This window comes from Eleginops maclovinus, chromosome 1, assembly GCF_036324505.1.
Source record: "Eleginops maclovinus isolate JMC-PN-2008 ecotype Puerto Natales chromosome 1, JC_Emac_rtc_rv5, whole genome shotgun sequence".
Lineage (NCBI taxonomy): Eukaryota > Metazoa > Chordata > Actinopteri > Perciformes > Eleginopidae > Eleginops > Eleginops maclovinus.
Window position 1 is genome coordinate 27334781 of NC_086349.1, and position 15415 is coordinate 27350195.

The 15415-nt window shown below is 43.0% G+C and overlaps 1 protein-coding gene across 1 annotated transcript; it reads left to right on the forward strand.

The window, feature by feature from the left end:
• Positions 1 to 267: 267 nt before the first annotated feature.
• On the forward strand, positions 268 to 11717 carry LOC134878458 (opsin-5-like). Its single transcript, XM_063904535.1, is given in 7 exon segments — positions 268 to 487; positions 7548 to 7638; positions 7715 to 7877; positions 8871 to 8998; positions 9100 to 9437; positions 10012 to 10432; positions 10435 to 11717. Coding segments are annotated over 6 exon segments (1338 nt in total). The 5' UTR covers positions 268 to 487; the 3' UTR covers positions 10632 to 11717.
• Positions 11718 to 15415: the final 3698 nt, after the last annotated feature.

Below are 15415 nucleotides of genomic sequence, written 5' to 3' on the forward strand. Positions count from 1 at the left end.
TCAAATTGGGTTAACACCAGCTGATGGAAGCACTGGTTCAGGGGTCCCCCCCCCCCCCCCCCCAGGCATGACTCAATCATGTCATTCACCTTTAAAGGAGGCAACAAATCAAAGTGTAGGGATGGTGGGAAAGTAGTGATGGATAGAAAGGGGGGGAGTTTGATTCAGAGTGACACTCAGAGCTGGCCAGTATTACGCTGATCCCTCTCACTCTCCCTTTCTTCCTCCCTCCCTCTCCCTCTCTCTCCTGATGTTACAGTGGATATTGTTCAGTGCTTCTCCACGTAGATGATGAGTGCATGAGCCGTATTAGAGTCCACCTCTCTGGCTGTGTGCAAGTGTCTTTAGGAGGAGGATGATACCCTAAACCGGACTTTCTCCCCTTTTTCTCTCACTCTCTCTGTCTGTGTGTCTCCTCTCCGGTGTTTCCTGCTCTACACCTGGCCTCCATGAGTTTAACTAAGGACAATCAACCCCTCCCTGGAAGGTAAGTGGCACAGCAGGGGGACTTTTCTGTTTCCAGTAAGAGCTTGATGATGATGCTTTGGTATCATCATCAAGGTCTGATATTTCTTGTTGTATTTCCTGTGCGAAGGTATGGCAGTGTATTCTCACTCGAGTGTCCTTCTGACAGGATAACATCTGGAGTGTTTGCTGAGACTCAGTCAGGGTTCAGACACTGAGACTCTGAAGGGAGAGAGCGGATTGTCTGGCTGCTGATGAAATGAAGGCACAGAAAGCCACTGTGAGGGCTCTCTGTCACTTTAATGACTGTTTTTAGGACTGGATCTCCGGCTGCTTATCACGCTGGGTTTGTCTGCACGTGCGCCTGAATGCATGGACTCCCGTTTCTGTTTACCTATTATCTGTTTGTGACTCCCACCCCCCAACAGAGGATCATCACGTGTGATTATGATGCCAGATTGAGATATGTTTCTGTAGGATGAAACAGGAGGGAGAACGACCTTCATCTGGACCTCTGGGTCAGAGAAGGGATGAAAAACAGCTGTCCATGGGAACACGGTTACCCCTCAGTGACACACAGCTTTACCCCCACCCCCACACCCACACACACACACACACACACACACACACACACACACACACTGTGCTTATGTAATGCGTTGTGTCGGCGATGATAATACGACTTACTACGGTGGCAGTATTGTTTTTATTCATTTATTTTGCATTGTTTGCTGCCTACATCTGAAAGAAGGGTTTAAAACGGAGATATGGTTTGGCATCTTCTACACAATGTTCTGTTCTTTGAGAATCGGAGTGTGGATGGAGTCATGGAGCCTCAAGGACATGTGACGAGCTAATCTTTGTGCGGTTTGATCCAGAACTTTAATGACATATGATGGGAGTCTCAAGTCTCTGACTCAAATTGAGAGGTTTTTTCTAAATCCTGCAAAATCGAGTAAAGCTAGATGCTGATGGATAGCAAAACTACAAACCAAGTCATAGTTGTGTCAGGTTATATAGCTGGACAACTGTGAGAAATATAAAAGCAGATAGTATTAGTATTTAAGTATCGGACTGACTTCTTTGTGCGAGTTAAGCATAAGTACATGTGTTTCACAAATTCAGCTGATATAACCTTGAAGAATATAAAACCTCCATGATCCAATACACACTGCTTCCATACCAGCATTTAGATTCATTGGCACAGAGTGGAGTGGAATCCAGAATCGTTAGATAGTACAAGATTCACATCCCTTCCCCTAAGACTAAATCCTCCTCCATCTCCTTTTCTCTATTCTACTTGTTCTGATTTATTAAAGCTGAGAAAAAGAAGAAGAAGAAGAACCTTTCCTCATCTCCCTCTGGGAGATTCAGTTTCCCCTCACACGGTCAGTATAAAGATGCACATGAACATGCATTATTTGTTATACAAGACACAGTACAAATACACACACAAGCATTTTTGAGAGGCAGCCAGTCGGTGCCGGTGCCAGGGAGCAATTGGGGGTTTGGTGCCTTGCTCAAGGGCACCTTCAGTCCAAAGGCCAAGTCCCTGACTGAGGCAATGGAGCAACTCATCCGAATCCTATTTGGGAGTTGATCTGTCATTGTTTATTCTATTTTGATCCCAATTTGCTTCCAGCTTAAGCCTCATGTTGGAGAATATTAAGCAAGAAAAGCAGAAAAATATCTCCGTAAAACCTGAACAATTCATAAAATGATAACTCTCCGCGGTCATTATGTAAGATGTGTGACTGGAAGCGTGTCCTGCGATGTGTCAAACAGTCGCCACGGGCCACACTTTGTCATACCGCTAAGTCACGGTGTAAATATTGGACTGCGTGGCATTCACTTGTCCCTGTCAGACACTGTCAGACTCAGCGAGGACGAACACACTCCATTTTAATCCAACTAAAGATCTCACCACTCCCTCAGGGACGTGTGTTTTAACCTTTACTGTATGTGACTTATTTAAAATAACAAGCATTCAATCACAAGTCAAACAATGTACCGATGGCAGCCGACATATTATGCATTGCTGCCTCGTGTTGTTTGTGCACCTATAGTGGACAATAAATCTATAAGTGATGATGGCTTGAATAATAATGGTAAACATACAGTTTAAGTGCACAAATAATGAAGATGTTGTTCAATATTGCTTTCTAATGCACCGAGGAACAGATCAGCACCGCTATAGACAGACCTACAGGAAGCCATCATGGTATATGCACTTAGTAAGAAAAACAATCATCTCTGATTTGGTCTAGCTTCCATAAAAGCAACTTGATTACTCTGCTGATTACTTTCTAGATAATCAAAGTCCAAGGGGACGTCTTTAAATGTCATTTTCATCAGTCCAAAGCACGAGATATTCACTTCAATATGAAATAAGACAGAGAAAAGCAGGAAACCACAGAGTTGAGACGCTGAAACTCTGATAGTTTTGCCTGAAAATTACTTCAACAATTTATTGATTATTGATAATAATAGTTTCCTGGGAATCCACTTAGTGTTGCAGCTCCAATGAGACATTAAATTGGGGAAGTTAAAAACATGATTTATAAAAATACTAATAATGTTGAGATATCTTTTTAAAACTACAGTTTGATATTGCTTTGATTACAGAATCAAACACTAGATTCAGGTAAATTATTAAAAGCGATAATAAAATATTTGCTAACATGAAGGAAATGTTGATCTCGAACGATTTCTACCAAATTTTAAAGAGTGAGAAGATCAAACACCACAACACAGTTAAATTACATTTTATTTTCCATTTAACTTACAGCTGTATTCGGCCTAAAGTGAGGGATTCATTTCCCAAAACCACTGTTTGGAAAGATCCATGATAGGACAAAATAACCAAAATTGTTGCAGATATTTTGTCAACAAATCGATGCAACAATTTTATGATTTTCCCTCTGAGCTTCAGGAATGATACTTCAGGTTTCATTAATATGGGTCAGATTTACAGACTGAGGCTATAGATTATCTGCCAGCGGCTGCTTCTTCACACCGTGCCGACACAGTGAGTTTGTAAATGTCAGCGCTAATGAGCTCACGAAGACGTCCGGCCCGCCAGGCGGTAAATGGCTGATCATCTGCTCCGACTACAGCCCTCTCTGACTGACAGCCCTCCTCTCAGTGGCTTCACAGCTCAGTGTTTATGAAACGCTGCAGGGGAACCTGTCACACTGCCATTCGCTAAATACTGCGAAAAACACCTATTTACATTTCAGAAACGGAAGCGCGGCAGGAGGTCATGGCTGCTGGGGGTGAGGGGGATGAAACAATGATGACCGTGATGAGTTCATCACCAGCGGTGGAAAGTCAACAGTGTTATAGGCTGTCTCCCTCTTGCAACAGAAGGAGAGGAAGTTAAAACAAAAGCTGCCAAAAGAATTGTAAAAGAATCCCCAAACTGGGATCAGTAAAAGCGTTTTATACGCAGGCACATATTGAGGTACTTCGCTTTGGTATTTCTATGTTATGCTTCTTTATACTTCTACTCTATGAACATTTCGAAGCACAATATTTGAATATTTACTCACTAGATTTATTGAGCAGATTGTTTACTTTGAAACTATAGTATGAGGTGGTGCTGTGGCGCTGATCTCGTTTATAAGATAAATCAATTATCTCGAGAACATGACGCCCGCATACAAGATGGCGCCGTGGACGTAAACAACAACAATGTGACGTCGGAGCTGTCTCCGTCTGACCAGACATCTAACACCTTCTTCATATTTCTGAACTCATTAGACCCTTTCTGACCAACAGAGAGATTGTTTTCTGGCATCACTTTAACATTTCACGGGGAGAATCTGTATTTTGGTTTGAGGGCACACGCCCCCAGAGAGGGAGCAGAGACCTGATACTGGTTTACACTAAACCTAACATGTTATTATTGAGTAAGAGACCTTGAGAGTAAGAATACTTGTTCCCTTACTTTAATGCCAGGGTTTAACTTGTTTATCCACACTTTGGTATCATTACTTTTACTGAGGTTAAAGATCTGAGTATTTGTCCGCCTCTGTTTATCTACATCATCGTGAGGAGGTCCATGTCTCTGAAGTTGTTTCAAACGGTCCAATTCATCAGCGCAGAGGCTCAGAGACATGGGAGTCACAGATCAGCTCTCTCCTTTCACTCCAATCTGTCACAGTTAAGCTCTGCTCACACTCTGAGGGTCGCCTTCATTTGTTCCTCCGGTCACAGAAACACGCTCCAAACATCCATAGGGCTGCACAGTTAATCAAAATGTCATGGGAATTGGAATAGATTGGTGCAGGAATGAGTCCTCAACTTGAAATGATTCAGCATTTCAGCACCACATGTTCCCTCGTCTGGAAGTCATATGAGATGTCCAAGCCTTATCTTCCCCAACATTAGCCTCCTTTAGCTTAGCGGTGGTGATGTGAAGTCATGTGACTGTGCTGTAGTTCCTTTATAGCCCAACATTAGCCGCCTTTAGCTTAGCGGTGGTGATGTGAAGTCATGTGACCGTGCTGTAGTTCCTCTATAGCCCAACATTAGCCTCCTTTAGCTTAGCGGTGGTGACGTGAAGTCATGTGACCGTGCTGTAGTTCCTTTATAGCCCAACATTAGCCGCCTTTAGCTTAGCGGTGGTGACGTGAAGTCATGTGACCGTGCTGTAGTTCCTTTATAGCCCTACATTAGCCTCCTTTAGCTTAGCGGTGGTGATGTGAAGTCATGTGACCGTGCTGTAGTTCCTTTATAGCCCAACATTAGCCTCCTTTAGCTTAGCGGTGGTGACGTGAAGTCATGTGACTGTGCTGTAGTTCCTATATAGCCCAACATTAGCCGCCTTTAGCTTAGCGGTGGTGACGTGAAGTCATGTGACCGTGCTGCAGTTTCTTTAATGCCTAACGTTAGCTTGTTGATTCTGGAGATTGCATTTATGCTTCAAAAAGTATAAAAATCCGTCTGAACCAAAGTAATAAAGTCTATGTTCTGCATTTTTTCTAAATCACAATCACGCAGACCTAGATACATATTTTCCTTGTGTCGTCATGCATTGTGTCTCAGGCGTTTGTTTGTTAAATTAAACAATGCTGATTCGACCCAGTCTGCTCACTCAGGCTTGGTGGAAGCACTGGAGCTGAAAGGCCAGCGAACTTCAGAGAGAGAGAGCGTCAGTGTACACTGAGCTGAGCAAAACTTTTTCTGATTAATGCAAGCTTTAAATCTTCCAGGCGTGACGGATTCTGTCAAAGTGCTTGCATGAGATAAATACATCTTCTGCACAGATCTGAGTAGTGCAAATGTTTCATTCCTAGGTCTACTTGTGCAGCTATCAGTCTGGAAACATGCACCCAGAAAACTGTCTTCTGAGATCCGATTAAGAATACAGAATGGGCTTTTGCAATGAACTCCGTTGCTGGTTCATGAGATACAACTGGCTGAAACAATTGCAGTCTTTTTAACCCAACAGTTGTAACACATATGAAGATATAAGTAACTCCATAAAGGTCAGAGTTGTCTTTAAGAAAAGTAAAAGTAAGTTATGAAATCTCTGCAGAAACAACACCTAAAGTATTATTATATTCTTGCAGGAGTCGTAGCTTTACTACACTGCATTTGTTATAAATGGTTCCAAATAAACTGAGTGTACTGGGCTTTAGCAAATCTGACAGTAAATATGATTCATTGGTCCCAGAACTCTTCTTCATTGTGCTTACAGTGGAGTTTCTGGATTTGAGTGGCACTATAACGGGTCCTTTCCTGAGCCTCCTCCTCTCAGACTGACTGCTGTGCTGACTGCATAGCAACGAAGCCTCAACCTGACTGACTGAGTCCTTGAGAGTCCGTGCTGCCCAGCCTCTGTTTCTCATTTTACATCTGAATATGGTCCGTATTAACAGACTGTAATAATGTGTCAGGGTAATTTATGACCTCTCCGAAGTTATTAAGCACCTGTCAGCTCAGAATGAACTCCTCATCTCGGCTCATGATTTATTTCTTTCATGTGTCTATAGTGTTGGACGATAGGACTGGAAATACTAAGAACGGTAGAAATGTGTCCAAGGGTAGACATATAGACGGAGTGGTGCAGGAATGAGTCGGCATTAAAACACATCTGGTTCTCTTGTCTTGAGGCTAATTGGTTTTTGGAATAGGTTTTTGGTTAGATGCCTGAAAAAAGGTCTGTGGTTAACACAAGCTGCAGAGATACGGTGGTACCTTTAGTGTTGGCCTACACAAATATGTCCTCCCTGCACCACTCTTATCACTTCCAACGCCGTAATGATTCTCAAGTGAACTATGGATGACTTGAATGAAGCTGCTCTTCAAAGTGACTTGTTTGTGCAGACGAAAAATGAAGAAGAACAAGAAGAAGAAGCAGAAGAAGCAGAAGAAGAAGAACAAGAAGAAGAACAAGAACAAGAAGAAGAAGAAGAAGAAGCAGAAGACAAAGAAGAAGAAGAAGAAGAAGAAGAAGAGTTGTTTTTTATTGTGCTTTATATTACACTGACTCAGAAGTTAGGCTGGTATTTATTTATTAACCATGAAACCTGTAACACATGAAGAACAATAAGCCTTTTGATGGCATTACAAAGTAAATGTCATGAAGTCCAGTATGGTTATTCTAAAGCTGGTTCTATATAGCCTTCATCTTTTTCTTTTCATCAGATGTGAGTGCACGTTGTCTTGTTGTTCTCAAACCCTAAATCTCTCATTTCATTCTCCTGTTGTAAATCCTGAAAGGCACAATCCCTATAATGCTTTCCATCTGTCAATCCTGCTTTGTGTATTTCTACTCAATACGAATTGTCCTCATCTTGTGCTTGGGATTATTTTTCTGACAATTGAAGGATTTTCATTTCTACAGCTGCAGTAGTCTGGAAGACCACATGATGAATGCACTGCAGACAATAAATAACATTTAAGGTGCAATGACAACATGGAGATGTACTGATGTAGTTCAACCCTGCAGTGGGAAATAGCTTTTGCTTACTGTACTGTGACGAGCACTCTCAAACCCACAGAACCCCCCCAGTGAGGTTCACCCTCCAGTGAGGGCGGCTGGCGGTTAAATGTTGATGTTTACTGCCTTTCAGATGGGAAATGCTTCAGACACATCTGCTGTGTTTGCCTCCACCATCTCGAAGGAGCACGACATCATCATGGGCTCCCTCTACAGCGTGTTTTGTGAGTGCACACAACAGACAGGATCCCTCTCCTTCCCCCTGAACCCCCCAAGTGAACGCTCTCTCTCTGTTCACAGGTGTACTGTCCCTCATAGGAAACTGCGTCCTGCTGCTTGTTGCGTATCACAAGCGGTCCACCCTGAAGCCCGCTGAGTTCTTCATCATAAATCTCTCCATCAGTGACCTCGGGATGACGCTCTCTTTATTCCCGTTGGCAATACCATCAGCGTTCATACACAGGTACGCCCCTCCATTACTCTCTTCAAACAATTGTAATCAGCAACTATTTTACTATCAAATTCACCAAGCCTTCCCTGATTGCTTTGCTCTCCTTTTTAATTTCATCATCAAATGATCTGCATAGTTCAACATGGGTTAAAACAAACAAACAAACACAGTAATTGACCCCTTCTGCGGAGCATCCCAATCAACCATAATTGGGCTTCGTGAATCAAAACGAGGTAGAAAACAAAGTGATTACGAGAGGGGGAAATTATTAAATGATAGTAAAATGCAAAGATAGATGTTTGGTTTTATTTCCATAGCAATGATTTCCTGCCGGAGCACAGGAGACGTTTCACTGTGCCAGTAAAGAGGCTCTGGAGCTCTGGCTTTATGCATCCTTGCAGCTGCACATACAGTTTGTGTTTTATGGGATAAAGATTTAAGCCAATTCCAGGAAGAGAGAATGAAAAGGCTGCCAACAAAGGATCGAAAATGTTTTTCTGCCGTCAATCCAAATCCTAAAGAACAGTCTGTTGTTGTTTTGGAGGATGAATATATTTGAGATTTGGGGACCTTGGCGTTTAGGAAATCACTTTGTCCTGATTGGAGCCAAAATAAGATTATTTAGAGACTCCTTCATTTTTAATATTATCAATATTTGTTTATTTTGCACAGGTTTGTAATTGATTATCACCTCCGGCAATTATCATTTGGGTGTGCTTATTTGGTATTTAGTCAATGACAGTGACGGTGAGCTGGCTCAGATATTTGGTCTTGACCTTATGGTCGAGGTTTAGCTATGGTTAGTTTAATTAAACATCGTTAAACTCAACTTCAGCCCAGCTTCTTTCTTTGGAATGCATCACAGCAATGAGCCAAACTTAGGCTCATAGCGGCTTTATTTATTGGGAGCTCAGTCTTCCCTTAAATAATCAGCAGATTAATAAAAAAGGATGTTAGTTATAGTTTTTGTCTCCATTATCTGTCTCTTTTGTCCTCTGTGTACAGGTGGCTGTTTGGAGAGCTCACCTGTCAGCTCTATGCCATGTGTGGAGTTCTGTTTGGTCTCTGCAGCCTGACTAACCTCACGGCCCTCTCCCTGGTGTGCTGCCTTAAAGTCTGCTTCCCTAACCACGGTGAGGGGGTCAAGAGCTGCTCATCATGATACTACAACAGCAAGAGAAACCAAATGACGACAATAACTGCAAAGCTTGTTTTTGTATCTCCCGTCCCTCAGGTAACAAGTTCTCCTCGTCACACGCCCGCCTCCTGGTGGTGGGGGTCTGGTGCTACGCCTCAGTGTTTGCCGTGGGGCCCCTGGCGCAGTGGGGCCGTTACGGTCCTGAACCTTACGGCACAGCCTGCTGCATCGACTGGCGGGCTCCAAACTACGAGCTGTCAGCGCTGTCTTACATCGTCTGCCTCTTCCTGTTCTGCTACACTCTGCCCTGCACCGTCATCTTCCTCTCCTACACCTTCATCCTGCTGACGGTGCGGGGGTCCCGTCAGGCCGTGCAGCAGCATGTGTGTCCCCCTCAGACGAGGACCACCAACGCACACTCTCTCATTGTCAAGGTCAGAGGACGTGTGTGTGTGTCGCTTCAACATGACTGACTAGGTTCTGCAGCTGACATGATTGTAGCAGGATATCGGAGCTCCTTTACTGTGTGTGTGTGTGTGTGTGTGTGTGTGTGTGTGTGTGTGTTGGGCAATCATTTCTCCCATGTTCTCCAATCTCCACTATTTGAATAGGTTTAAACAAAGTACAAATGAACCTGAAAATGTGCACATTACGTCTCTAAGCTCTGTATGCGTCTCTCTGAACGACACACAAACCAACTCACACACAGTTAGAAACAGGTCAGAGGGCCTTGGTTTTACAGTGTCCACAGACAGCAGTTTCCTGGGTGATCCTTCTGACCTTAACTCCTCCCTACGGGGGTCTTTATACCGAATAACCTTCCACCTGTGCTCCCATTATAATGACTAGGACCAGAACTCGTTGCCTCCTGTGACCCGGCGCTGAGGTTGAACAGCATGAGTCCTCAGTAGGGAGGGGGGCTAATGAAAGCTGATAACGGCCCCTCACTCAGCTGATAACGAATGGTGCAGTGTGTGTCCATGAACTGAGTGTGTTTCCTCCCCACAGCTATCAGTAGCAGTGTGTATCGGCTTCCTGGGTGCCTGGACTCCGTATGCCATCGTGGCCATGTGGGCTGCTTTCGGAGATGCCACGCTGGTGCCTCCTGAGGCCTTCGCCATCGCCGCCGTGTGTGCCAAGTCCTCCACCATCTACAACCCTCTGGTCTACCTGCTGTGTAAACCTAACTTTCGGGAGTGTCTGTACAGAGACACGTCTATGATACGAAAGAGGATCTACAGGGGGAGTCCGATGTTAGAACCCAAAGAACGCTTCGCCTCGCAGCAGAAACAGGACGTGAGCCTCTCAACGCGCTTCTCAAACGGACAGCAGGAGAGCTACGGGGCGCTTCTGCACTGCACTGCAGCGCCGGGTCATGTGGACGCACCCCAAAGGACCGCCTGCATCCTGACTGCCTCCCCCTTCAGAGAGGTGTCTGCCAGCTCTCCACCAAACCACAGGCTGAATTCGTCAAGTGGAACTCCTTCTTTCATGAGGCAAACCGGAGAGGACAGGTGCTTGGAAAGATAGAGGGAGCACGGACAGCAGAACCACAAAGGGCCTTCACAGGTTACACTGCCCACAAGACTGTAAGAAGAACAAGACCACAGGCGGGCACGGACCTTTAGTGGAATACTTTTTTAAGGACAACAATAAAGAGCCCCTTTATGGAGGTTCAAGAAATCTGAGAATATTTAAATGTTAGTGTGAAATGTGTTTCCTGTTTGGTTTCAACGTGCAGTAAAGGAATAGAACTGGATGTTGCCGGAGCAAAGTGCGTGACATAACATTTCATTTGCTGATAAACCATGTATTATCCGGGCCAGGACTTCCTCCTCGCTGCGCAGCTTGTCCGATTAACAACTTGAGATGCAAGAGTGGAGTGGAAGTCTCAGCTCTATAAAAAGATGTCTACATACGGGGGCGGATAGATACATGTGAAGCGCATGAAAAGAGGGTTCCAGGATTATATTCATGACAAGAATTTCCTTCTCTTTTCACACGGACTGTTTACCTGCATGCAACCAAAGCCTGCTAGAATGTGATTGGTCTATACTGATCGGACTACAAAAGGACAAAACCAGGACTACAAATTCAATACCAAAACCCTGTCCTGTTGCCTAAAGACTTGGCAATTATTGTGGATATGTAGGTATTAAACCCCCGCCCCCACCCCACAAGCCTGAATATGGATTACGTAACCAGTGGATCCATCATCAGAGTGAAGTCAAACTGACAGCTGCGGTTTTGTGTGAGGAATAATTAGCTGCTTCTTTTGGTGGCTGCTTTAAGCCTCCAGGGGCCGATTATTTAATGCTATAAATAAAGCTTTAGACGGAGTCTTATTTTTACTTTGCTGTAGCCTGTGGCCCCCCCCCCGCCCACACTATTTCATGGAAAGAAGACATTTAAATGTGGACAATTAATTCACATATTTAGGCAAATATTGTGACTGAAAATGAGACTTGTTTGTTGAGAAAAACACATTTTCTTTTAGAATATTCCTTAGGATTCATCTGGATTAAATTAGGATTAATAATAAAGGGGCTTCGCTATACCAAGGTGATAAACCCTCTAATAAGACCAAGAAGAAACGGGGTGTCCAGGCGACTAACACCGAGCTGTGAGAATATTTAAAGCAAGTCAATATTTCCCTCATTGATAATTAAATCACTTCTTTAATGGTTGTGATTTGAATAATTGGACAGACGTTTAAACGCATATTGGATTAAAGTAAATAAATAGTAAAAAGTTATTGAATTAAAGAAACTTTGAAAGAAACGTTTTATTTCTAACTGTGTTTGATCCTTTAAAGGCTGACTGAGTTCCTCTATTTAATTATCTCTGAGTGAGTGTTTCTTTGAAGGCTCTAACTCCAGGGCACACCGGGTTTCAATTCAAAGCCAATCCAATTTTCTACAAAGGAGCGTGTTCACTTTATTGGCGACGCCTCTGTGTGGTCTTTAATTCAAATTCCTGAGAGGAACTTTAGATCACTTTTTGAAACAAAAGCTTTCATGTTTTAGGAGACAAGTCAAACAATAAACACTGCAGGACTTTACAACCTGCACTGAAGGGCAAAGTGTCGAGGTCAAAGTATGAAGGAAACGTAAGCTGATCACTATACTTCACTTTTAGTTTTTAGATATGGGATGCAAACTTACAGAGACCCCACAAAGAGATATTAACAACATACAAATCACACTATTAAGCGTCTTGGAATATGCTTATGACCGCGATATATAACATAAGCAAATTATGCAGTTAAACTCCATCTTTGTTCTGACTCTCTGCCAAACCCTCTGACTTCAGAAAATACAAATCAACACCAAATTGTAAAACGGAAAAGCAATTATAACAATTGTGTGTCGACACCTAATTTATACGCAAAATAATGAGATGTATGTATTGATTTTATTCCCAGTGAAGCTCAGCACAAGTTCCTTCAGAAGGACTGGGTGTATATTCACTCACCCCCCAGCTGCATTAAACAGCTCCTTATGGCTGTTCTCTTTCAACCAATTACATTTCACCACGATCTCCAGCAGCCAATCATCGTGCTGCAGTCAAACTTCAAAATGGTCCTCCTCTCTCCTGCAGTCAGCTGTGATGTCAGGTGTTTATGCTGTGGCCCCCCTCCACCCCACCCACCTCCATTCATCATATCCAGAGCCAGGAGAGCTAACCCAAAGTCCTCATCACATCTCCTCCTTACATCCAGATCTTCAACCTCCTCACCAGTGTCTAAACGCCAAGGGGTGGGGGGTTTCCTATGTACTCACGGCACCTCCTAAGATATACCATATCAGGATAGGGGTCTAATCGCCAAAGATAACTCTCTCCTGATTGAACTTTCCATGAATTCAATTCAATTTGTCTGAACTCAGGAACAAATCTGTTGTTCGGACCGTTCCCTTTTATTCATCCTCTGAATGAATGAGGTGTTTAGGTTGGAGACGTTAATGTGAGAAAGCACACTCTCTCCAGGACTCTTATTTAATGCACTGCTTCCACGCTGTGCAGCTTTTCCACATCGTTGTTCGGCCCCAGCATTGTACGAGGAGCACTTTGAGCAAAATCATGATGACAGCAAAGCTACAGCTGGGGGGGGGGGCAACAATTTGAAGATTATGTGCATGTGCATCTTCACAATGCACACATGAGAAGGAGAGAATCTAAGAACACAGAAATGTGTATTTCAAAGAGTGGACTTCTTATCAGATTCAGCGTAACTCTATCACTCCACACAGAGACGTTTGATGGTCCAGAGCATCAGGACACCATCAAGTGAAATAAAGGGCTGTCCAACTCGATTTAAGGAATTATAATGCAATTTTGTCGAATAAACAACAGACTGTTAAAGTGTATTCATCCAGAAACAATCATGAAAAAGCATCACTTTGAATCTTGTGTTTACCAGAGCCGGGCTCTTGTGTCTTGTAAATGAGTCATTCAGCCTGAAAAAAAGACAGATTGACTAAAGAAATCTTCATCAAAACAACTAATGAGTTTACTAATCAACAAAGAAGGGGCATGTTGGGACAGAATAAACAACCTACAATCTTACATTTTCATTACCCAGGTCAGGGAAACCTAAAATTGGAGTCAAGGTATTGGCAACCATGCTGTTAAATATTTCCAGAGCTAAATTAAATATATATCTGCCGTGCGAGCAGGGAGTCCGGACAAATGTGCATAAATTATTGACTAAAATGCAAAGTACATTTCTTTTTCCAAATGAAATAAGAAAATGTCTGAAGGATGAGCCTTTCACTCAAAAAAGAATTGAGGCTAGCGTTGAGAAGCAGCCAGAGAGAGAATGAAAACAAAACTAACTGATATACGACACACAATATAATCTGAGTTTCTCTAAACCCATAAATCTGAAACAGTGTTCTTTGCCCAGTCTGTGATCACTGGGACTTTTTTGTGTGTGTTTCTTCTGGAGAAAGAGGGCTTTTTTCCATCTGTCTCCCAACAGATGGAAACTTTACAGTCAACACGATTATCAATATTATCCAATGCATGTCTGCCGTCACAGATGGAGTTTATTTAGCACAACAGACAAATAAAGAAAGGCTTCAATTAGCAGCTGCTTCAAAAGATAATGCAGTATCCAGAACATTGCACATCCTCATCCTCATCCTTTAGCTCACTCTCTCTTTTGAAATCCAGACCATGACCTGCCACACCAGCTGTTCTTGTGCAGTCACACGACCCCGGGCTCACAGTTAACGCAGAACACAAATCGTTCTTGGCATAGTAACATTTATCGTCCTGACATCGCTGCCTCGACGGGGACTTCAGGACTATTTGTGTTCTGAAGTATTTTTGTGTGGGGGGTAGAAAGCAAGCAAGCGAAGAAAGTAAGATAGAAAAAGAAGTGTTGAGGCTTTTTCATCCTACCTCTCGGCTGAGAAGTCAGCAGTAAAGTCTGAAAGCTTCACCGTGACGTCGCCCTCCTCCCTGCAGACATCTAAATAGAAGTAGAAATAGAAAATATAGAAATGAATACTTAAACAGGTAATGTATGGGTATGATGCATGTGCTTGGAGTTTTAATGCTCTTGGTCTGGAACTATCAGTCCTAAATAAAAATACAATCAATAGATAAGATAATATTTAATTAATGGATTAATTGTTTTGTTTTTTTGCATGCAAAGTAATTTACAACAACTGCCCTTGGAGCCAAGTAGAAAGAGACAGGAAATCAAAGTCTCGGATACAGTATTTAACATATGTTGATATTATTCAAAGTCATTAGTCGATTATACATACTAGTGAAAGCAGTTACAAAGATTAAAGATTATAACTTGTGGAAAACCTGCCTTTTAGGAAGATTTGTTATTTGGTTGCAATAGATTGTTTACTTTGCGATTGTCTCTAAGCCTCTTCTATAGATTATCTATAAAAGAAGATGAAGGAAGGAAGGTGAAGCTAGGATTAAAACAGTCATTGTTTCTTCCTGATGTTGCTCTGTCTGCGTGTGTCAGTGTGTTCAGGTAGTCTTGCTGTACCAATACCGCCCTCTGCTGCTTACAAAAGGAAGAACATGCCGAACAACTATCAGCCAAACTATTGGAAGAATCGGAGGATGAAACCCTCTTTATTAGTCACACACATGCACACAGCAGAGCACACACAGTGAAATTGGTCCTCTGCATTTAACCCATCCTAGTACTAGGAGCAGTGGGCAGCTATCGTGCAGCGCCCGGGGAGCAACGGGGAGGGGGCATTGGAGATGTCGGATGCCTTGCTCAAGGGCACCACAGCAGGGCCTAGGAGGTGAACTGGGACCTCTCCAAGTAGCAGTCCACTTTCCATATTTCAAGTCTGTTTGGGGACTAGAAACCCTCCTTCCCCTTAAGGTTTGTTTTCATCAATAGGAAGGTTCTGAAAACTCCACTTTTAGA